The 24,193-nt window shown below is 43.1% G+C and overlaps 2 protein-coding genes and 1 pseudogene across 3 annotated transcripts in view; 1 reads left to right on the plus strand and 2 right to left on the minus strand.

Annotated features, from left to right (window-relative positions):
* LOC139414984 (lysophosphatidylglycerol acyltransferase 1) overlaps positions 1–7,830 on the minus strand; it is a 75,189-nt gene extending 67,359 nt beyond the window's left edge. The window contains exons 1-2 of one of the 2 annotated variants that reach the window (XM_071162670.1): positions 7,269–7,830; positions 5,594–5,845 (exon numbers count right to left, since the gene is read on the minus strand). In XM_071162670.1, coding sequence (XP_071018771.1) covers positions 5,594–5,831 — 238 coding nt within the window. In that variant the 5' untranslated portion in view covers positions 5,832–5,845; positions 7,269–7,830. Of the gene's footprint in view, positions 1–5,593; positions 5,846–6,485; positions 6,597–7,268 lie in introns of those variants that run through there. The other variant, XM_071162668.1, reaches the window with a different exon arrangement.
* Positions 7,831–9,710: 1,880 nt separating this feature from the next.
* LOC139415397 (integrator complex subunit 7-like) lies at positions 9,711–14,474 on the minus strand (annotated as a pseudogene).
* A 1,895-nt stretch (positions 14,475–16,369) lies between these two features.
* Positions 16,370–23,159, plus strand: LOC139415528 (denticleless E3 ubiquitin protein ligase homolog (Drosophila)). Its single transcript, XM_071163635.1, has 14 exons — positions 16,370–16,490; positions 16,917–17,021; positions 17,134–17,226; positions 17,353–17,414; positions 17,524–17,644; positions 18,005–18,070; positions 18,483–18,598; positions 18,702–18,775; positions 19,015–19,118; positions 19,394–19,498; positions 21,074–21,186; positions 21,328–21,417; positions 21,777–21,915; positions 22,205–23,159. Exons 1-14 carry the CDS (start codon positions 16,439–16,441, stop codon positions 22,891–22,893), a joined length of 1,929 nt encoding a protein of 642 aa, XP_071019736.1. The 5' UTR covers positions 16,370–16,438; the 3' UTR covers positions 22,894–23,159.
* Positions 23,160–24,193: the final 1,034 nt, after the last annotated feature.

Below are 24,193 nucleotides of genomic sequence, written 5' to 3' on the forward strand. Positions count from 1 at the left end.
CAAGTGGATAGGTGGGGATCAGAGTGAGTTTTGCGCAACTGAGTAAAGCAGCCATTGTTTCTCCCGCTGTTATTGAAAAACCTACACACTCGGTTGATATATTATCGAATATATATTTGAAAAACATGAGGTTGATTATAAAAAACATTTGACATGTTTGTGGACTTTATGGATATTATTTGGAACATGTCTGCGTTGTTGTGACCGCTCTTTCTTGTGGATTTCTGAACATAACGCGACAAACAAACAAACTGAGGTATTTTGGGTAAAACAAAATGTATCTTTATGGAACAAAAGGAACATTTGTTGTGTAACTGGGAGTCTCGTGAGTGAAAACATCTGAAGATCAAAGGTAAACGATTAATTTGATTGCTTTTCTGATTTGTGACCTAGCCCACCGTTCCTAGGCCATCATTGAAAATAGGAATGTGTTCTTAACTGACTTGCCTAGTTAAATAAAGATTAAATAAAAGGTGTAAAAAAAAATACAAATTATATATATTTTTAAATCGGCGTCCAAAATGACCGATTGTTATGAAAACTTGAAATGGGCCCTAATTAAATCGGCCATTCCGATTAATCGGTCGACCTCTAGTAAAGAGTGCCGAGGAGAAAAACACACCTACAGTGCCATCAGAAAGTATTCAGCCCCTTTGGTTTTTCCCCCCACATTGTTACGTTACAGCCTTATTCTAAAATGTATTAAATTGTTTTGTTCATCAATCTACACACAAAAATAATGAAGCAAAAACAGGTTTGGAAATGTTTGCACATAATAAAAAAAACTGAAACATCACATAAGTATTCAGACCCTTTTTGTTCGTTTTAGCACCTTTGGCAGCGATTACAGCCTCGAGTCTTCATGGGTATGACGCTACAAGCTTGGCACATCTGTATTTGGGGAGTTTCTCCCATTCTTATCTACAGATCCTCTAAAGCTCTGTCAGGTTGGATGGAGAGCGCGCTGCACACCTATTTTCAGGTCTCTCCAAAGATGTTTGATCGGGTTCAAGTTCAGGCTCTGGTTGGGCCACTCAAGGACATTGAGACATGACCCGAAGCCAACCCTGCGTTGTCTTTGCTGTATGCTGAGAGTATTGTCCTGTTAGAAGGAGAATCTTAGCCCCAGTCTGAGGTCCTGAGCTCTCTGGAGCAGGTTTTCGTCAAGGATCTCTGTACTTTCCTCCGTTCATCTTTCCCTCAATCCTGACTCAAAAACATCCCCCACAGCATGATGCTGCCACCACTCTTGACCGTAGGGATGGTGCCAGGTTTCTGCCAGACGTTACGCTTGGCATTCAGGCCAAATAGTTCAATCTTGGTTTCATCAGACCAGAGAATCTTGATTCTCATGGTCAAAGTCCTTTAGGTGCCTTTTGGCGGTCATGTGCCTTTTACTGAGGAGTGGCTTCCGTCTGGCCACTCTACCATAAAGGCCTGATTGGTGGAGTGCATCCAGAGATGGCGCAACCCTTCTGGAAGGTTCTCCCATCTCCACAGAGGAACTCTGGAGCTCTGCCAGAGTGACCATTGTTATTATGGGGTTTTGTGCATAGATTGATGAGGAAAACAAAAATGTAATCACATTTTTTATTCAAGGCTGTAACGTTAAAAAAAGTACTGGAAAAAGTAGTCTGAATACTTTCTGAATGCACTATATAGCAAAGTTATTACACACACTGTACTATACAGACTTCCATACTATTTGAGCATGTGATAAGACAGGAAGCAGCAGTGTAGTCTGCAACAAAAATTGTGTGTATAATAATTGCCTTCATAAAAGTATGCATACCCCTTGACTTATTTCACATTTTGTTGCATTACAGCCCAAACTCAATGGATTAAATTGCCTCTTCTTCCACACACATACACACTATTCCTTAATGACAAAGTGAAAACATGCTTAGAAATGTTTTCAATTTTATTGAAACCGAAATATAGAATACTCTACTACATAAGTATTCACACGCATTTGCTATGACACTCCAACTTGAGCTCAGAGGCATCCAATTTCCTTTGATCATCCTTAAGATGTCATTACAACCTGATTCAAGTCCACCTGTGGCCAATTCAATTGTTCAGAAAAACACACCTGTCTATATAAAAAGGTCCCACAGTTGACAGTGCATGTCAGAGCAGAAACTATACAAAGGTTCTGTTCGTAGATCTGAAATAGAATTGTGAAGAGGCATATAGCTGGGGGAAGGACATAAAACTATTTCTAGTGCTGAAAGTTTTCAAGAGCACAGTAGTCTCCATCATTGGGAAATTGAAAAAAATATGGAACAGACTGAGCAACCGGTCAAGAAGGACCTTGGTCAGGGAGGTGACCAAGCACCCAATGACCACTCTGACAGAACTACAGCGTTCCTTGGCTGAGATGGGAAAAAGGTCTCCACAGCACTTCACCAATTTGGTCTTCATGGGAGAGTGGCCAGATAGAAGCCCCTCCTGAGATAAAGGCACATGACAGCACACTTGGAGTTTACAAAAAGGCACGTGAAAGACAGAGCATAAGGGAAAAGATTATGTGGTGTGAGAAAAATTGTACTATATTTGCCTGAATGCAAAAGCATTATGTATGGAGAAACACAGGCACAGCTCGTCATGGTGGCAGCATCATGCTATGGGGATGCTTTTCAGCTGTAGGGACTGGAAGACAGGTAATGATAGAGAGAACAATTAATGGAGCCAAATAAGGGTAAATCCTTAATTAGAACCTGATTCAGAGTGCAAACCTCAGACTGGAACGAAGATTTACGTTCCAACAGGACAATGACCCCAAGCATACAGCCTAAGCAACACTGATATGGGTTTAGAACAAGAATGTTAAAGTCCTTGAGTGGCCCAGCCAAAGCCCAGACTAGAATCCCATTGAAAATCAGTAGAAAGATTTGAAGACTGCTGTTCACTGCCACTCCCCTTTTAACTTAACAGAGCTTGAGAAAATCTCCACAAGGAGGAATTGGAGAAAATCCAGATGTGCAAAGCTGATACAGACATACCCAAGATGACTCAAAGCTGTCATTGCAGCAAGAAGTGCTTCTACAAAATATTGACTCAGGGGTGTGAATACTTATGTAAACTCAGCAATAAAATAAACGTCCCTTTTTCAGGACCCTGTCTTTCAAAGATATTTGGATTTTTACGAATTAACTTCACAGATCTGCATTGTAAAGGGTTTAACTTCACTAGGGTAGGGGGCACTATTTTCACCTCCGGGTGAAAAGCATGCCCAAAGTAAACTTCCTGCTACTCAGGCCCAGAAGCTAGGATATGCATATAATTGGTAGATTTGGATAGGAAACACTAAAGTTTCCAAAACTGTTGAAATAATGCCTGAGTATAACAGAACTGATTTGGCAGGCGAAAACCTGAGAAAAATCCATCCAGGAAGTGGGATTTTTTTTTATGTTTGTAGTTTTCTATTGAATGCCATTACAGTATTCATTGACTTAGGAATCAAATTGCACTTCCTATGGCTTCCACTAGATGTCAGCCTTTAGAAATTGTTTCAGGCTTGTATTCTGAAAAATTAGGGAGTAAGACCACTCTGAATGAGTGGACCCTACAGTGTCCCAGAGATTATTCATGCACACGACCGAGAGCGCGCCTTTGTTTACCTTTTATATTGACTACGTTATTGTCCGGTTGAAATATCAATAATTTAGGATAAAAACAACCTAAGGATTGATTATAAACATAATTTGACATGTTTCTACGAAACACAGTGAGGTTAAACACGGTTTCCCATGCTTATTCAATGAACCATAAACAATGAATGAACACGCACCTGTGGAACGGTCGTTAAGACACTAACAGCTTACAGACGGTAGGCAATTAAGATCACAGTTATGAAAACATAGCATAGTAAAGAGGCCTTTCTACTGACTCTGAAAAACACCAAAAGAAAGATGCCCAGGGTCCCTGCTCATCTGCGTGAACGTGCCTTAGGCATGCTGCAAGGAGGCATGAGGACTGAAGATGTGACCAGGGCAATAAATTGCAGTGTCCGTTCTGTGAGACGCTTAAGACAGCGCTACAGGGAGACAGGACGGACAGCTGATCGTCCTCGCAGTGGCAGACCACGTGTAACACCTGCACAGGATCGGTACATCTGAACATGCGGGACAGGATGGCAACAACTTCCCGAGTTACAACAGGAATGCACAATCCCTTTATCAGTGCTCAGACTGTCCGTAATAGGCTGAGAGAGGCTGGACTGAGGGCTTGTAGGCCTGTTGTAAGGCAGGTCCACACCAGACATCACCCGCAACATCGCCTATGGGCACAAACCCACAGTCAATGGATCAGACAGGACTGGCAAAAAGTGCTCGTCACTGACAGGTTTCGATTTTGTCTCACCAGGGGTGATGGTCTGATTCGCGTTTATCATCGAAGGAATGAGAGTTACACCAAGGCCTGTACTCTGGAGCGGGATCGATTTGGAGGTGGAGGGTCCGTCATGGTCTGGGGCAATGTGTCACAGCATCATTGGACTGAGCTTGTTGTCATTGCAGGCAATCTCAATGCTGTGCGTTACAGGGAAGACATCCCCCTCCCTCATGTAGTACCCTTCCTGCAGGCTCATCCTGACATGACCCTCCTGCCTGACAACACCACCAGCCATACTGCTCATGATTTCCTGCAAGACAGGAATGTCAGTGTTCTGCCATGGCCAGCGAAGAGCCCGGATCTCAATCCCATTGAGCACGTCTGTGACCTGCTGGATCGGAGGGTGAGGGCTAGGGCCATTCCCCCCAGAAATGTCCGGGAACTTGCCTTGGTGGAAGAGTGGGGTAACATCTCACAGCAAGAACTGGCAAATCTGGTGCAGTCCATGAGGAGTAGATGCACTGCATTATTTAATGCAGCTGGTGGCCACACCAGATACGGAATGTTACTTTTGATTTTGACCCCCCCTTTGTTCAGGGACACATTATTTCATTTCTGTTAGTCACAGGTCTGTGGAACTTGTTCAGTTTATGTCTCGGTTGTTGAATCTTGTTATGTTCATACAAATATTTACACATGTTAAGTTTGCTGAAAATAAACGCAGTTGACAGTGAGGACATTTCTTTTTTTGCTTTGTTTAAATTAGATATCTATTTCCTTTTCAGGAAATTGGAAAAAATGTTTTAAAAAAAACATGTTTTCACTTTGTCATTATTGGGTAGTGTGTGTAAATGGCTGATAAAAAAATATATTTAATCCATTTTGAATTCAGTCTAACAAAATGTGGAATAAGTCAAAGGGTATGAATACTTTCTGAAGTCACTGTAGGTTAAACATTTACAAGTAGGTGTACATGACAAATACAAGGGGGTGACCTGTTCAACATGAACTTCCTAGTTCCTACAGACAGTAGATATTGGTCTTGCACTTGAGATACAACCCTCCTGAAAGGGGATCAGGTAATCATTGAAAAAGGTTGTTGCCTTCAATAACTTGATTACAATGATCCCACCACACCAGTCTGAACAATGTAGGCTAATGACCAATAGTGCGTGTCCACCATACCCTTTGCATTCATAGCTATCCCCAGTTTCAAACAACTCTGAGCCAAGGAAAAGCATGTTGTGTGGCAGCTTACCTGTATAGCCTGCAACCCAGCCCCACAGTGACACCATTGCCAACATCCATTTGAACATTATTCCTTCAATGTGCCAGAAATAGCGACTGTCCATTATTCTCAGAGGTTGAAGAAGAATGCAGTAGAGGCAATACGAAGGGATTGCTACACAGTTATTGATGAACACAAAGATGAAACGAAGGAAGGCGTTCAAGAGTACCCAGCCCAGTTTGCGGGCGCCTTCTAGAAGCTGTGCCATACTGATACACACTCCTGTAGAAAGAGGGAGAAAACCAGTAAGCTAGCTAGTAAATACATTTCAGACTGGTGCATTTCTAATGTGTGTAAAAACTTGACATTGACAAGTAAACATGGCTAGCTAAGACTATCACACTGTAAGCTAGCTAATAAATGTAGTTGGCTACAAATATTGTTTGGTCGTTCTAAATTGGAGAGCACACAAGCTAGGTAAAAGTAACAGTTAGACACCTGAAAAGGGAAGCAGTCTTTCTAGAGGCTAGGCTCATAATCACATTTTAAACAGGTTCACCTTACAGTGAAATGCTTACTTACATGCCCTGAAACAACAAAGCAGTAAAGAAAAATAAATAAGTGCTAAGGAAGTATTCACTAAAATAAACTGATTTAAAAAATAATAATGTTATATAACACTGCATATATATATAGAAAGATAAATGATTAAAAAGATCAACAATAAAATAACATCAGCGAGGCTGTATAGGGGAGGGGGGGGTCAATGCAAATAGTCCGGGTAGTTATTTGATTAGATGTTCAGTAGTCTTATGGCTTGAAGCTGTTTAGAAGCCTCTTGGAACTAGACTCGGCACTCCGGTACTGCTTGCCGTGTGGTAGCAGAGAGACCAGTCTATGACTAGGGTGGCTGGAGACTGACCATTTTTAGGGCCTTCCTCTGACACCGCCTGGTATAGAGGTCCTGTATGGCAGGAAGCTTGGCCCCAGTGATGTACTGGGCCGTACGCACTATCCTCTGAATTCATGTACCAGCAATCGGTTTTATAGCTACACATGATTCTACGTTACATAGTTAATATCATTGAGCAGGACTCAGGGCGGATACCGCCGGGTTCAAATCACATCACTAGTCCAAATCTTGGGAGACCAGCCAAAAGTGTTCTTTGCATTGAATGAATGAACCTACAACACCGTTTTCTGCGTCCAGTGATTTCCGTAACTAGCTAGTTAGATATTGAGATATAAATACTATTAATAATAACAATAAATTAGTAATTACATTAACGATAGCTAACTTTGTGTTGGAATCTTTACCCAGGAAAGAAAGTCAACCAGTTCGTTAGCTAATTTTTGCCCAGGTGCTCTGACTGAAGCAAGCGGCAAACTTATCCACAAAAACTAGTTAGCCAGCTAGTAACGGTAGACCAGTAGTTTATGTAACTAACTAGTTATAGGTACAACGGTTTTTACAACGCTGCATGAATAAACGTGTTTCGGCTAATGTTACCTGGCTAGCTAACTAATAAGCCAACGCCGCCGTGACTCACAACATGCTATGTCATTTCAATTGGTTTTAAGTACATTTTGTACAAATTCCGTGCCAATCATGTCTTACTAGTTAACATTAGCTAGTAAATCAAATCACGGGTAGAGGTTTGTCAGCTAGTTAGCTAAACATCCATGTTCTTATCATCATACTCACCCAATCTTACTATCACTTCGTCCAAATGCCGGACGATAAAACCAGCCAGCTAACGTTAGAGATAGCTGGCTTAAAATGGATGAATACCAAGTCACATGTATTTAGTTAACATGTTAGATCCTTCAACGTTGAGTAATACATCATCCTGTCTATGTGCCGTTCAGACTCCCGTCACCGATAGCTCGCCGCTATCCATGTACTGTAACGTCTTCTTTAGCGTTGCTGGGTTGTTCTCAATCAATGGCACTAGAATAATTCCATCGATGCAACATCAGTTAGCTAACTAACGTTAGTAGATCGCAAGCAGGATAGCCAGGCATCAGCTCCAGCTACATCCCTTGCGTCTCTTTTAATCCAAATGCAACAATCCCTTGATGAAAGAGCCATATAACACGCCTTTATTGTTTTAATGCAAAGGCGGCCGCGTTTCAGTTCGTACATCGGGTGATGTTGAATAGATTCTGCCGTCTGCTCCTCTAGCTTGTAAAATCCGTTCGATTATATCTAGCTATTTATGCACTGCAGCGGCCACCAGAGGAGAAGCTCTGTCGTTCTTCTTCTTCGGGAATAATGTTGGCGGATCGCATCCAATTTAAACTGCATCCCCCTGCCACCTACTGTACTGGAGTGTGAGGCCATTCACGGCCTATATACATTTATTTGTGTTAAGGTACAATACATTTTGAGAAAGGGAAAAATTCCATTGCCAACTATTAGCCCTTTAAAATTAACCAATATTTATATAACAAAGAAACACCCCATTCCACTATTTATCTTCTCTAATCCTTCTCCAGACCTAAGGTCTGGGAGGACAGAACACTACCAATCAACACCCTCTGCAACTGTACTGCAGTAAAACCTCGCAATCCCAAGTATTTGCCGCTGCCACCATAACCTCTATTTTCTGTGACTTTCGATCCATTTCTGCCGTGCAATTGACAACCATAGCTATGAATGCCAAGAAACCTACCTTACTGAAGCACATATTCTTCCCATCACTCTCTGCCTACTCACAGGAATCATCTCAGGATCCCTCACCCTGTAACCATCTTCCTCTACCTCCCTCTTCATTGCTTCAGCATACAACACTTTCTGTTACTCTGACAACAACCTCAACCTGCCTTTCTCTCACCGGACACCTCTGATCTCCAGCCCCATGGGCACTCCCACAACTTTCTCCACCGAAACTACATATTCCTTCGTCTCATGCCCTCCTGCATACTTCTCATATCTAGGACTCTCCCTCCTACATACTGCTGCGAGAATCTGTGTTATGGGACTTTCTCCTCCAATGGGTGGAGGAGAAAGGAGAAAGAAAGAAAGGAAGAAAGGAGACGAGGGGAGAGATGATGTGAGGAGTATGCAACTGAGATCTTCCCTATGGCGACGACGCTGACCAAAACCTTGGATTTGAGCAAGTGCCGACTGTCCCCACTGATCACCAAATTATTTTGAACCAGAGATGATGAACAGTATTTTTTTTTTTTTTTCAAATAAATAGCATCAGTGCCTACATCAGTCCATCACTGAAGCTATTGCGGAATAAAATTAACTGTACCTAACTGAAAAAAACATACATTTCTGAAGGACATGTAACAATAACAGAAGGGGCTGCATACAAGTCAAATTGATCAAGAGACAGTCGTCCATCCATACTTGTACCAAATATCATTACCGTTCAATGATTTTGTTTTGCCACCATCAAACATTATTCTACAATAGTCACTGACCGCCCCCTGCTGGTCTTGTGAAGAACAGTGCCGAGTAAAGGGATGGAAGGTGGAAATGGTTTAGAATACTTTCACTGGCAGTCAAGGGCACCTTATGCTGATGCCCATGGATAATTTAATTTAATGGCTAAATGCTGCATTCTCTTCACTAAACTACAGATGGAGTAAGTAGCTTTGCTGAACATTTATATTTCCACTTTACAAGTCCTTTATTGAAAGCTAATAAAGGCACAAATATATATTAAGTGATTTAGAATATTAATATTGTGATCTTGCAGACATTGATTTAGCTTCGATCTAACTTCATTAAATAAGCACCATTCACCACACCACACACCATACGCCTGATTAGCCTGTTCTCTGGGCAGCCGAACGAGCAGAGCAGAGACTGTGCGTTATGTAGAGAATCCCACACATGCGCAGAAGCTTTGGCTCTAGCTGTTGGGAAGAGGGTTCCAGACAACTCGGATCCGCAGCCAATCCGTATAATATAATGGGCATTTGTCCTACTTCCCCCACGTGACAACAATTAAATTACACTCGCACAAAGACTCACATTGCGGAGTTTTAACAATTGGAAAATGTATAGAATATTAGTAAACAGTCACCTGAAATTCTGCCAGACAAGCAACCTCCTGGGGGGGCTGAACTATAACGTTCCATAGCTTTGTCTCCCTCCCTCCATTCTGTGACCACTAACCTAAAAGAAATGGATAAGTGAAAGCAACCATGAGTAGGTGAATGCTCACCAAACCGTTGCCTCTATTTCTTCAGTCCAGTCATTTCAGAGAAGGAAAGGGAAGGAAACAAACCAAGACCTTCGGGACAAGGCAATGGGTTAGAGGGGTTTTACGAGGGTATCACTGGAAGCGGGCATGTACACTACTCCTCTGGGGGGGCCGGCTTGGGCCTAGCCTGCTGTGCCTGCTGCTGTTGGTGGTGGTGGCAGAGCTGCTGGGAGTAAAGGTCCTCCAGGGACTTGACCGACACAGTGATTTTGGGCCGTCTTCCACTCCATGCAGATCTCGTCCACCACTGAGGCCTCCACGTTGACCGTGTGGCTGCAGAGTCACCTAGTATTCCAGCCCACCAGTCTTGGTCTGGAGAGCGGAGCTGACGTTGAGGTAGACAGACTGAATCTTGCCGAACAATCCGGGGGTGGAGCCATGCTGCACCGCGTCACATCAAATTACTGCACACTGACTATAAGCAGGTGGCCAGTCACTGACCATCAGGGAGGTGATGCCCTTCTGGTAAGAGCGCAGGGCCTCGGCGATGGCCGCCATAGCTACACTGGAGTCTCTGTCCTCCAGGCCGCTAAGACACAGCACGCCCTGGGAGAACTCCTTCAGACCGTTGAGTCAGAAGTAGAAATGGTCCGAGGCCACATGCGTCTGCAGGCTCTGGTACAGCTTGGTGGAGAACTCATGGCAACCCTACAGAGAACAGAGAGGGCCAGACAGGACAGAACAGACACATCAGGACAGTAGGGTGGAAATGCTGCTACACTGATATCTAAGGCATCAGCATCAGTGACTTGTAACTTGAGTTTTCACGGAAGTCTGCCAATGACATCAATGCATAATTTATGCGTGTGTCAAGTTAAGCATGCACATTTAGGATTCTACCCTAAATGAGGGCAACAAAGATCTTATCTATAAATACAGTATCGGTCTAGTCTTTCCTCTTTACTTTAGTTACTTCACCGAGAGAGGACTACAAGAGCCTCCTTGACATCACTATATTAGGTTAATTTGACAGGGACAATAATTAACATTCCTGTAAATGTCCAGATTGAATGAGTCTTGACTTCCCACAGGCTAGAAACTCACCATGCGCGAGGTCTGCCAACCGATGGCCATGTTCTCCAGCTGCTGCTTGATCACCGTCTTCACCTCTGCCGACAGGGACGACTGGCTAGCCACAAACACCACAGTCGCCAGGGAAAGGTGACACATGCCAGATGTCAGTATCTAGTAGGTGGGATTCATGATTGGAGAACAGCTTTGGAAACAACTTGAATAGACTTCACACACAGAATTTATCAGAGACCATTATGACATATGAGAACAAATCAGTGCTCACTCCTTAGCTTCCTATTAACCCTTTACACTCGTGGGAATTAGCCTTAAATGAAATGTTTCAATTTCAATACACTTTTATGACTCAAAGAAGAGTCTTCAACTATAAGGTGCTTTTTTGAGCTCTCCTAGCTGTGTCGTTGAGGAACTAGAGCAAGCGCACTTGTAGTTGTTTTGTTTGGAACACAACCCTGCATCCCTGCCATCACACAATTACTGTTGTTGTTTACGAATCCAAAAACTGTCCATTATAAAATCGTAATCTGGGTCAGGTAGGCATTATTTGAAAGCTTTTTATATTGCCAACATAACTAGCTAAGTTCTAAAATACAATATTACAGTGTTAGGCTTTAAAAATGCAATTCAGGGAAACCGGAATTTCGGTGCGCATAGAAAGGAGTCATAAGTACGTTCATGTGTGTGTGCCGCCACTAATTTTCTTCACAGTAGACAAACATAGGCTCATTCTATTGAAAACAACCCAGGGTATGACAGTATTTCATCTTGTAACCCTCCATCAACATAGTGATCATAAACGTTGACACTGTATATTACATTACTTTTATAATATGGAAATGTGAAGTGCATATTTGGACTCACGGGTGTTTGGCTTGCTTGTATGACATCAAAGCAGTATTTATTATAATCCTCAATATCTCATCTATTAAAATATATCAAGTCGTCTTAATTTACAACATTTCCCTCACTCAGACAACAAAATGTGCAGAAGTTGCCCAATTAGCAATTTTTTCTAATTCAATTTCAATACTACACTTTTACTTGTCCCCTTAGGGCAATAACAGTTAGTATTAGTGCTTTGTGTATCTCTCAGCAGGAGCACCTGCAGCTTGTCGGTGAACGAGTGAATGGCCACCCGGTAGAAGTCCACCAGATCCCCCAGCATGCCCTATCCCAGCACGGGCAGCTAGGTGGCGATGGCCGCCCGGGCGTGGCATATCAGCACGTGTGAGGGGTCGAAGGCCGAGTGCAGCTGGCACAGCAGGAACGCCACAGCCGATTGGCTGAGGTGGGGGCGACTCTTCAGCAGCTGGACCAATGAGGTGAGAGCCATCTGGGGAGTGAGAGAGGAAGAGAGTAAAAAGTACACAATTACAACAAATGTGTTATAACTGTTTATTACAGATTTTATTGTAAACTATTGATAAACTAATAACTAATCAACTACAGTTTACATGGCACTTTACACGACTACCTAGGAGGCCAAGCATCTTTTCCCCTCACTGTACAAGTACTGTATAGACACTTGGACCAGGGTGCTATCCACCTTGAGCGTGGCCTGAGTTCTGGGGCGGTCGCCCTGACTGCAGAGCACCAGCAGAGACTCCACCCCCATCACGGTGTCCTGCTCCAGATGCATCATGTCTGGGGAGGGAAAGCAGGACAATACCGTTAATATAGATACCACTTTCATCCCTAAATAACACAGGCCAGGCAGCAACAACCATTACAAAAAAAAACGTTTTCTTGGCAAAGAACAAAACACTGCAGTTAATTAAATGGATGACTCTTACTTTATTACGGACAAGCCCTAATATTGTACTGGTATCTGTGAAGGTCTGTGAAGACCTTGGAGTGCACCAAACCCATTTTAACATGAATTAGTCCACTACTGGAAGTTTTTCTTATGTAGAACCTATTTTGGATGGCTGTGAAGTGTGAAGACCTGTGATGGTCCGGTAGCTAATTAAAGATGAGTGAGAGGACATCTCCTCCTACTACCCTATACACACACCTTTCTCTGGAACAGAGAAAACACTCAGGTGGGGTCTTGTGTCCCACACATACCTGCAAATTCCCTACTCCATAATCCAACAGCGAGTGGTGAATTATCTTTCATTGGTTATTATGAGGATAATCCATGTTTTCATAATACTGTGTTAATTTATTTTCCTTGAAATGCATTACCTTGCTTACATAGCTATTCTGAAACTGACTTTCATGTAAATCATTTTTTTTTAAACTATTTACTACATATTCAACAACGTATTCAAAAAGCTTCACAGAGTAGGAGTTATTACCTAACAAAACTGATCCTTTACCAGCACACCTACTCGAAGACTCTTTGTGATTACCAGCCCTGCTGTTTTGGGGCTTTGTGACATTCAGTCAATTACTTAAGTTGGGTTCAAAACTTTCCAAAACTTCTTTCTGTTCCTCAGGTGATGCTTTCACCCCTCCTCGGCTCACTGACCTTGTTAAGCTAGCGCAGGAATGCTGTTACCACAGCAACCTGGCCTTCTCTGCCCATGGAGTCACTGTGCCCGCCAACATCGCCATTTCCTATCCAGAGATAGGTGGCCTTTTTAGCCAGTCTCTTGACTGCATTCCTAGGGTCCTCCTTCATGTACTGGAGAAGCAGCTGTAACTTCAGATAGACAGAGAGAACAGACTATACATTAAACATTATTCAAAGCCTCCTACTGATCTCACAGAAACTTAATCTAAGGAAAAGAGTTTAGATTTTCTAGCCTGGGTGGGTGCCACAGCATGTTCTCCACTTTTGCTAAGCTATGCTGTCTTGGGACTTCAAGTGCATATAATAAACAGGTCAGTTGTCACTCAAATTCTGTACTTGGACATCTGTTTATCTGTCTGTTTCGAATTAGATGTACTCTGTCTGCTGCGGTGGCAGGTGTCATGCCAAATAGCATCCAGCTGCCAAAAACTGTCTGTGTTGCGTACCAATGGGATTCTAATATCCATTATTGTCCAGGGGAGAGACTATGAGGACTTTTCTTACCAGCATCCCATTGACAGGCCGACTAGCCAAAATCTGAAACGGAGCCTGACCTCAACGCTAATCTTCACCAAACCCTAAACCTAATTTTAACCAATTTGAAAATGGTATATCTGTTTACACGTCAGCCACGCCCCTTAGTTTCCCTCCGTTGCTACAGCTACCCATTTGGGGATGTCGATGAGCGAGGAGGCGGCCAGCTGGGTGAAGGTGTGCAGGGTGACAATGACCATGGGTGTGTAGGGGTAGGAAGTGACCAGCTGCTGAAGCAGCTCCCGGCTGCTGGAGGCCAGGCTGCTGGAGGCCAGGCTGCTAGAGGCCAGGCTGGCAATGTGGTGCATGTGCTGCAGAATAGGGATTAGCTTCAGTTTCAGGTCCACCGGGGACCTGAAACCAGAGCTGTGGGGGAACAAGAGCATAGTGAAACATAGCATGGGCCAACGGGAGATCACAAGGGGTCATGTTCAGTTGGCATGAAATGGAAGAAAACGCTCAGAAACCAGGAGGTACTATCTGAACTTGTCCAATGGAACGTTTCAACAGGACTCTGTTTCAAAAACTTTGTAAATAACAAGGTTGCCAACAAACAACGCATACAAGTTGTATAGCGGAAGAAGAAGATATTGGGTAGGGAGTAGGCTATTTAATTACGTTTTTTACTGACCACGTTTATTCTAAAAATGTCTGTCCTCACTCTGGTAGCCTATGGACAAACATTACAAATTAGCTACGTGGTGAGTTGATGCCTATTCGGCAGCTAGTGAATTGATCATGCTACTTTGTATGCATTGTTTGTTGCCAACCTTGTTATTTACAACGTTTTTGGAACAGATTTCTGTTGGAACGTTCCACAAATTATACCCACCCAGTCAAGAGGTCTGAATACTTTCCGAAGGCACTGAATGCAATATTTCGGAATCAATTGTCTGAATTGTGAGACTAATGATGACCATCTTGCAAATCTGAAACACATCTACTGTGTGGAATGTGGACTAAACCACCCTCATAATAATCAAGCTCTAATGGAAAGACAAAGAGAGCAGCATGCCATGACACCCGAGCATGATTGCTCTGGTCACAGGGTCGTTGCTGTGGACCGAGGTAAAGTCAAATTCAGGTTGGATAGTCGACGGATATTTGTCTGTAGTTTTCCATACGTCCACCAACAGCAGTTACGGACCGTCAACATAGTGACAAATGTAATTTTTCAAATTTCAATAGCTCTTTATTAACCATTACTCCTAAAACGTTCAAAACTGGTTGTAGCTAACCCGATGGCAGACACACACACATTGCACACACTTTTTTTTGTCTATTTACATCTCACACCATTTAAAATTATTTATTTACATTTCTGAAATTCAATAGCGTCTTGTTCATGTGACCCATACACCTCAAACATGGTTCATAATGTACACTCTGTGGGCCAACACATTGCACACCCTTTTGTTTGTCCATTTGCATCTCATGAGATTTTATGAGAATTTTTTAAAGATTCAAATTTCAATAGTTCCTTAGTCTTATGACCTACAACCCTCAAACTACTTTCAGAAAATCCACTGAGTAGCTATGTAGCACAACCTTTTGTTTGTCCATTTTTATCTCACACGTTTTAACATTCATTTTTAATGTTTCGAATTTCAACAGCTTGTGTGACCTACCTACAACCCTCAAACTATTGTCAGAATATCCCCTGACAAGAATTATATATTGCACATTTTTGTTTGTCCATTTTCATCTCACAAGATTTTACATTAATTGCCTGCTCTGCTCCCCTGAAGGACAGTGTCATTCACACACCTATTCATTTGGGCCTTCTCCCTTGGGGCCTTCCTGAACTCCAGGTAGGCCCCATTGACCTGGTGACCTCCGACTCCAGGCCTATACTTCCAGACCGCCTGCGCTATCCCTGGGCCTGAGACCTACTCTCCCTACCCGGTCAACACCCCTCTTACTGGGCATCACCGAGTCTCAGCCATCTCGATAACCTTGTCCACAAGCGGAACCGGGGCATCCACACTTAAGCACCCCTCCCCGGACTGGGAGTGTCTGAATGTAGCTAGCTAGTTTTAGTTTGTTTATCACTGTGACGAATAGCAAACAAGCTATCTTGTCATTTTAATTGTAGTAGCTAGCTTAGCAAGCTAGTTGCTTGATGACTGGTTAACTGTACACACCTTTGTCCAACTCCATGAAAGCTGAATTTGTATCAAATGATTGTTCCCCATAACCAGCCTCTGACAAGAATGGACGTGCAGTTAAAAGCGACATTGCTTATATTTTAGACTTCACGTGAAATAACTTTATATTCTCTTCAACGGTATAAACTTGAAACTCATTCCGCACAAAGGTAGACAGTGACGTAGTACAGGAAGTATAAGCTTTCCAACCAATCAGCGAGTGTGATGTAGGTTTCGCGGGGGATTTGTGTTATATTTATGTTACTTAACAACAACAGAATATATATATATATATATATATGTGTATGTTACTTCAGTTCGCGCGAATGGGGAGCCACGAACTGATGACCACCGCACAGAAATCCATCTAAAAAAAATCGAAATATTAGAAAAATCGGCTAGCTTCAGCTAAGTTACAGAAATGCTTTTTCGCTCCATTGTCGACAGAGGAGTCCGTAGACGGAGGTGCAATGGTAACAATGTCAACTTATAGTGATCCAGACAGTATTCAGTCTGGTTTGACTCTTATTAACGTTAACTAGCTATAACTTTAGTTAGCCTAAGTAAGCTAGCCGTCCACTTCAGCGTTGTTGGCTACTAGGCTGGCCATTGTGTGTCGACTATAGCTAGATCAATCTACTCAGTCGATTGTTAACTCGTTAATTAAAAAAAAACAATAATATCCTGATCATGTTACTATCTTATTTATACTCGATGGCATATTTTCATTTAATAGATGTGTCTTGTTAATTGTTGTTGTGGGAAGTACTGGTGGCTAGCTCTATAACTAATGACTAACGTGCATAAGGATCTACTCAGGCCGGACGGGGTTTAGGGTGGCTCTCCATACAGTATTACACTGCATGTTCCTGAGTGGCTATTTGTTTATTTCCCAACAGACCTCAACCCCAAATACAATTTGTCCTCTCTGCTGGACGGCTACCAGTGTGCCCGTCATGATGAACACATCACATACGGGAATCCGGGGGTCGCCTTCGCTACAGGTAATACAATAAATATTGTACTCAGTCTTTGAGGGGCGACAACCATTAATCACTGTCCTGATTTCGTAATTTATTTATTTGTTTTTACTGCTTATTTTCCTGTCGATTTCAGCCCCGGGGCTGCAGGGCGTCCTTGCAGTGGCCAGTGAGGAGGGAGTCCTGAGGCTGTACAACACAGAGAACCGACAGAGTCCACTCCTGAAAGGTATGTTATGCCTGAGTGACAGAATCGCAGCTGTTTGAATCACCAGTCTAGCTTGTTTTTTTGTTGGACCATGAAACATCATCAGAGGCCAATTGAGGTACAAACTTAATGTATTCTATTCCACAGAATGGTTGGCACATGATAATGCTATCTGTGACCTTGCTTGGGTGCCAGGGGAGGCTAGCTTGGTGAGTAGACGTTTTTCCTGGTTGTTTCACACAGTGATCAGACTAGTATTTTTTTTATAGACATTTTGTAGGACACATGATAAAATAATGTTTGTATTTTCACCATCAGGTGACCGCGTCAGGTGATCAGATGGCCAAGCTGTGGGATGTGACATCAGGGGAGCTCCTTGGTAGCTTCAAGGGGCACCAGTGCAGCCTCAAGTCTGTTGCATTCACACAAGAGGAGAAAGGTACATTTCTATAAATTCAATATAACTTTATTGCCCCAGAGTGGCAGCACATGATACATTGTAGACATTCTTCCTGAATGCAGAGACACTGCTTGCTCCATCGAGTGTATGGTCTTTCAGACTGTACATGTGTACAGCCATGCCACAAATATTTGATTAGTCGTAGGCATCATCACTGACCACTGACAGCTCAGCTACTGAAAACAAAGCTCTTCTTAAACGACTGCTGCAGAGTTTCTGTTTTACCCTAGGAGACCCCATGCTTTTTAGGCCAAATACACACTTAGTTTTTTGTGTCCGGACACTTCTTCATGAGTAACCATGGTAACCGTCCACTCTGGCTTCTCTCTTCTCCCACAGCTGTGTTCTGTACTGGGGGCCGAGATGGGAATATTATGGTCTGGGACACAAGGTGCAGCAAAAAAGGTAAGGCCAGATATAAAAGTGATTACGCTTTTCTTTAGTGTAAACGATGTTTGAGTTTTTCAGTGAGTAATCTTGAAACCCGGAACTAAAATCTTGGGTTATTGCATCAGATGCTTGATTAAGTTCCGCTGGGACACGTGTTAGAAAATATACTATAACGTGGAGCGATAGCAGGCCGGTAGCTCCACTCCCCTCTCTCTGCAAGTTGGCCAAATGTCCCCTTTCCGAAATTCGAAAAGAGGCGTACACCTGTCCAAATGATCAGTTACAAAAAAATCTGTGCACCGGTACAACGTACCATGTTAGTCATCGCATCCTACAGTTTGTTGGCAGACGCTACTATACCAGTTATGTTATGTAGTCTGTCCAAAAGAGATTATTTGGTGAGTAATGGAGTTTGTTTTTCCCTCAGATGGCTTCTACAGGCCTGTAAAGCAGATCAGTGGAGCTCACAATAAGATGGACAGAAACACACCCTCTAAGACAAAGAAGAAACGCCCCGGCACACGCGGCATGGACCCCTCTGTGGTGAGTGGTAATACCCTAATACCCTTAACTGACTCGGTGTCAGCTTTGTTTTTAATGTTGAATAGGGGATTGGGATAACTGATTGTCTCCATCTCTCTTGTAGGACTCCCAGCAGAGTGTCACGGTGGTTCTGTTCCAGGATGAACACACACTCATCTCTTCAGGTGCTGTTGATGGGTAAGAATAATCTAATAACACAGGACCATATTCATTGAGACACACCGTAACATAATGTTTTACAACGGGAAACTAAAGCAAGCATTTCGTATTAGACAAATTCAGATGGTACCACCCTGTTTCCTTGCTTTTTTTGCAAACTGAACATGACCAGATGACTGTCGTAAGGATGTATGTGACGCCTGCATCACGCAGAAAGATTCTGACATGAATTGTGACGTATTTATCCTCCTAAACAGGATAATCAAGATGTGGGACCTCCGGAAAAACTACACAGCGTACCACCATGACCCCATCCCACTCCAGGCGTACCCGTACCCAGGGACTAGCACACGGAAGCTAGGTGGGTTTTCTCAAACATGGCTATGGCCCAATTTGAATTCTTCAAAATTGCATCTTCCCTATGTTGAATTAGACTAATAATTTGTCAGACCTCACTGGATTGGTAAAAGGTCTTTGGTGTCTGGAACTCTTACTTTCACCTAGTCAACAGTATCAGATCAGTGATTACTTCAAGGAATGAAGGAAACATTTTACAAGTATTCAAATAGGGCCTAGGTTGAGTCCATTTTTGGGGTTTCCCAGTGTAGAACCTAGCCTATGTTGTTTGTGTGACAGGTTACTCAGGGCTGGTGTTGGACTCCACTGGCTCCAACCTGTTCTCCAACTGCACTGACAACAACATCTACATGTTCAATGTCAGCGGGCTGAAAACCAATCCAGGTAAACAAATGATCCATACAAAGCTCATTCTATGTCATTCTGTTTCTATGGCTACATCCATCAGAAGCATGTCTGCATTCAGCCCATGACTTTGTTTTATAGCAAGTTAGTTACCACCCATTCACATTCAGCTCGCCATTGTTTCATTCTGCCAGTACCACTTTTTACCACCAGATGGGGCTGCACACTACTTCTGTTCAGTTGAGGCTATTTGATGTATGGGAAGCTGTCTGTCAGTTTGGCAAAAATGCCATACTTTGGGAAGATTAATTTTCTTAAATAGCTAGTTGTACAGAATGGGGTTGCCAACCTTTTCAAAATATTGTGTGTAATTCCCCTTTTATTCCAGATGTGTCTGTTTTAATTGCACATTTAGCAAGTGAGGAATGTGCTGTCTAATGTGCCGGTCTAGCGATGGTTCTGTACTGCTCATTTAATGGCAAAGTTAGAAAATAATAGATAAGGATATACCTCTGCCAGGTAAGCCTACTTTTCAGTTAACATTTTAATTGAGAAGATTTTGGGGATAGTATTTCTGTCAACCCACAAGATGGTTGTCACATGCACTGGCTGGTTACGCATGGACAAACACGCGCACCACACAGACAGACAGGGACAATACTACTGGAAATTAATTATTGTGTTAAGTTTGTCTTTTTAAACCAATATTGACAAACTAAGTGTGGGATAATGTCAATGTTGCGTTGATTAGATATTAGCTGGGAACTAATTGTGTCTGATATTTGTGAGATTTATTTATGACAGTTTGTGGTGGAACACCTGAAAATTGCATGTACTTTCAGAATTGTTTGGTGACCATCGACCTGTTGGAGACCCCTGTTGTACAGCATGACCACTGTTGTACAGCCACATAATGAATTTGTCTACTGTCATTCATGTGCCTGACACGTATCATAATAAATCGTCTTTACAATAGCCCAGAGGTTGTTGAATGGCTGAGTGGGTACCTCCGTGTACAAGAGACTGTCTGACTGAAAGATGAGAAATAACTCAGTGTTGTTAATGAGTCATCAAAGTCTGGGTTGTGTTCATTGGGACATGCAACAGAAAACAATTCAGGTTTCAATGGAAAGAGAAAATTAGCCGTTCTTATTGGACAAGTCCAGGTAGTCCTCCCTGTTTCACTCAATTCCCCTTTGGTGCTTAATGAACTGATCGTGTGTATGTATTGATATTTAGTTCTGTCCTTGATGTTCTTGTCTATTAATGTTCTGTATTATTTCATGTTTTGTGTGGACCCCAGGAAGAGTAGCTGCTGCTTTTGCAACGGCTAATAGGAATCCTAATAAATACCAAATACGGCCCTGGTATTGTTTGCAACCACTATTCCTTAGGAATTAGCCAAGAATGTGGCCCAGGGGGCTTTGACCTACCATGTGACAAGTCTCTTGACCAATCAAGAAGTAATATATGGAGAGCCTCTTCAGGATCCTATTTGTTGACCACTTTGTGTATTCGCACTGTGTACTCTGAACAACTGAAATGTTCTGGTGGTTTCAATGTCTAGTTCTGTGCAGGTTATTCCTGATGTTCATACATGTCTTTCTATTGCAGTGGCAGTCTTCGGTGGTCACCTCAACTCCTCGTTTTACGTGAAGTCCACTGTTAGCCCCGACAACCAGTTCCTGGCTAGTGGCTCAAGTGACCATCATGCGTACATCTGGAAGGTGAGCTGCCATTTTGATTTGACCAATCCAGTGAAAACCTTTGAAAGGCAGACTGATAGACAATGGCTGACAAATCAACATGCTTTGACTATTCTATCCATGCATTTATTAGTGTCTTACCAACTTATATTCCGATTTCAGATCTCCGACCCAAAACACCCTCCCATGATGCTTCAGGGCCACAGCCAGCAAGTGACCTCCATAGCATGGTGCCCCACAGATTTCACAAAGGTGAGATCTAAGATTTTGTCAATGTTCACATAGCCAGCGTGATTTCAGATGAGTTTGAGAATACTCATCCTACAGCGGCCAGGAAAGATACCCTTTAAGCTGCCTTTATATCCGTTCTGTGTCCCTGGAGAAAATGTTTTGTTTGATCTGCTCATTCTAAATATTATTATTTTGCCATAAAACAGAATTGTGGTAGTTGAAGTGGTCTGGAGGTGGAGGTGCAGGTTGGTAGCCTGGGTAGACCAGACTAAAAGCAGTGTTCACCATTGAAACAATGAGTGTAGCATTCAGTCTGGTTTAACCAGGCTAGGAGAAGTGCAAGTTGGGGCCCTGTGTAATGTCATGTTCTGTCTTGGCAGATTGCTTCCTGCTCTGATGACAACACCATACGGATCTGGCGTCTGGACCGGGGTACAGATGGAGGAAAGTCTTCTGTCGGAGAGGCCAATCTGGTGGGCTGGGCATGTCCTAAACCTGCCACCACCATGCCCAGTCCAAGTGAGTACCACTACTGCTGCTATCTATCAGTAGAGAGGGGGTCCATTAAATGTTTTACATTCCAGTCAATTAAAGAATTGGATAGTACATGGTTCATCTTTATTAAAATGGCCTGATGAGGATTGGCAGTATCTAAAATTCCATATCCATTGCGGTGGTTACCATCCGCAAATGCTTTTACTGGTCTGTATAGCCTGTATATTTCCAATCATAACAAAGATGACCATCTCCAATGATTCTTGAACAAGCTGAACTCTTGATTGAAACTAAAACTCTGTTTCTCTCTCAGTGCCTTTGAACCAGGCGGAGTGCACCCCAGCCAAGAGTCCCCGGCCAAGGCATCTGGGGGCCCTGGCCTCCCCCCAGCCTGCTGCCTGTGCCCCCAGAGGAGCAGACCTGCCTCTCGCCTCAAGCACCACCGCCGCCTCCCCCCTTCAGGCCCAGGGCGCCAGGGCCACCCTCATACGCCAGAAAACGCCCTCCATCAGCAACTGGTTTGCCCGGACTCCCGGGGAACAGATCACCCCTCCACTCCGCAAGGTGCTTAGCCCCTGTCCCATCCCTACCCTTTCCTCGGGGAGGACGGCCAAGCGCCGGCTGGAGAATGGTGACAGTGGGCCGTCAGGGGGCTGTGAAGGTTCAGGGGAGTGTGACTGCATCACAGGGCTCCACCCTGCAGCCAAGAGGAGCCGGGGACTAGCAGGAGTGTGCTGCCCTAGCCAGGAGCCACCTCATGCGGCCACAGAGAGGAGCGAGGCTTGGGGAAAAGCAGACCTCCAGGTGGAAGACCAGAGGCCTGTCCCAGCCACACAGGCTGACAAGGAGAAGAGCTCTCCAAAAGGGGCAGACTGGTTGTCAGCAATGAGCCAGAAGCTGAGGAAAGGTGTGGGAAAACCCAGCAGCACTCCCAGAAGCACCAGTGCCCCCAAGGGGCAAGATGGCAGGATACCGACCTCACCAGTATACACAAGATCCTAAAATTACAAGTTGACCAGAAATGTATGAAGTCTATTGATGTTCTTAACAGGATTTGCGCCATCTCTTGGACGTGTTTTTCATAATGTGATAACACATGGTGTTCCCAATGTAGAAAAGACATTGATGTCTCTTACTGCATAACCAGGAACCTGTTATCATTTACCTTTCTGCTGTTCCTTCCTTCTCCCAGGCAATGTCCTCTCCCTACTGGGCAATGCGCTCACTGAAATCCATTAAGAAAATATCTTCCTAGTTCCAGCGAAGGACTCGGGAGTGATCAGCTTGGAATGAAATGGTTTTCTCCGTGCTGATTCAGAGAGATAATATTTATATTTGTAATAAAATAGATATTTCCTATATTTGTATTTTAATTTGGATCACTGTTTAACATAGAGAAATATTTTTAAAGATATGAGGGTTGATTCTTAACCTTAATATACCCATTTGAGGATCCTTACAATGAGTCGTCCACTCATCATAGAAGACAAACTTACAAGAGATTCCTGTTCTCACGTTTTTATTTTGTACATTAACTTTGTATACAATGATCCGCTTCCCCTCCGCCAATCCTAACCTTAACCATTAAATGTGTCTAGGGGCAACTTCACCCTACACCATTCATGTCTGCACAAGTTTGAATTCCAGTCTTGGTTCCCCATTCTGAATAATTAGCTGTGTCACTACCATATCACACTATAAGTCATGAGTATACACAAAGGCCATGAGACTAAAATTACCATTAGTAAAGTCTTGTCAGATTACCCTACAAAATATTTAGATGATAATGCAGCAAGCAAGTCCCTAGACATGACAATACTTACAAAAGTACATTAAAACCAAACTTTGGGTGAGTTAGTAGTGTTGTTAGTACTACATTATAACAGTTCACAGCCCATGCAATGCTGTTCAAAGGTTTCTGACACTGGTCTCCAACCTGTTTTTCCAGTATACTTTCCACTTCTGTTGTTGTAACTTGACATGTGTTTGCACTGTGTTAATCCTGTCTTCACATACACACATTTTTACTGAAAGGAGACTAAGAATGCATGATAGTTTGTAGTCCTGTCAACCTGCAACATTCTTTTGTGTCTGTCTGAAACATGGATGTCTGGTGTCTGAGCTAGTGCCTCCATGAGAACATTTTCTTCTGCTCTCTGCATGTGATCACATGTGCAAAGGTTAGCATGCTACTAGTGCTGGGGGCTTAGAGAGGATCACATGATTGTGGGGTCAAACAATATTTTTAACCTCACACCACACTGTTGGATCTCTGCTGCAAATATAGGTGACATTAATTGGA

Source organism: Oncorhynchus clarkii, chromosome 8 (assembly GCF_045791955.1).
Source record: "Oncorhynchus clarkii lewisi isolate Uvic-CL-2024 chromosome 8, UVic_Ocla_1.0, whole genome shotgun sequence".
In the NCBI taxonomy this organism is placed as follows: Eukaryota; Metazoa; Chordata; class Actinopteri; order Salmoniformes; family Salmonidae; genus Oncorhynchus; species Oncorhynchus clarkii.

What these genes read in the sequence shown, in the direction of transcription:
- LOC139415528 (XM_071163635.1), top strand. Translation starts at nt 16,439, where the DNA reads ATGCTTTTTCGCTCCATTGTCGACAGAGGAGTCCGTAGACGGAGGTGC. An exon ending in CACAAGGTGCAGCAAAAAAG is followed by an intron (nt 18,071 to 18,482) that starts GTAAGGCCAGAT and finishes TTTTTCCCTCAG; the next exon opens with ATGGCTTCTACAGGCCTGTA. An exon ending in GCCCCACAGATTTCACAAAG is followed by an intron (nt 21,418 to 21,776) that starts GTGAGATCTAAG and finishes CTGTCTTGGCAG; the next exon opens with ATTGCTTCCTGCTCTGATGA.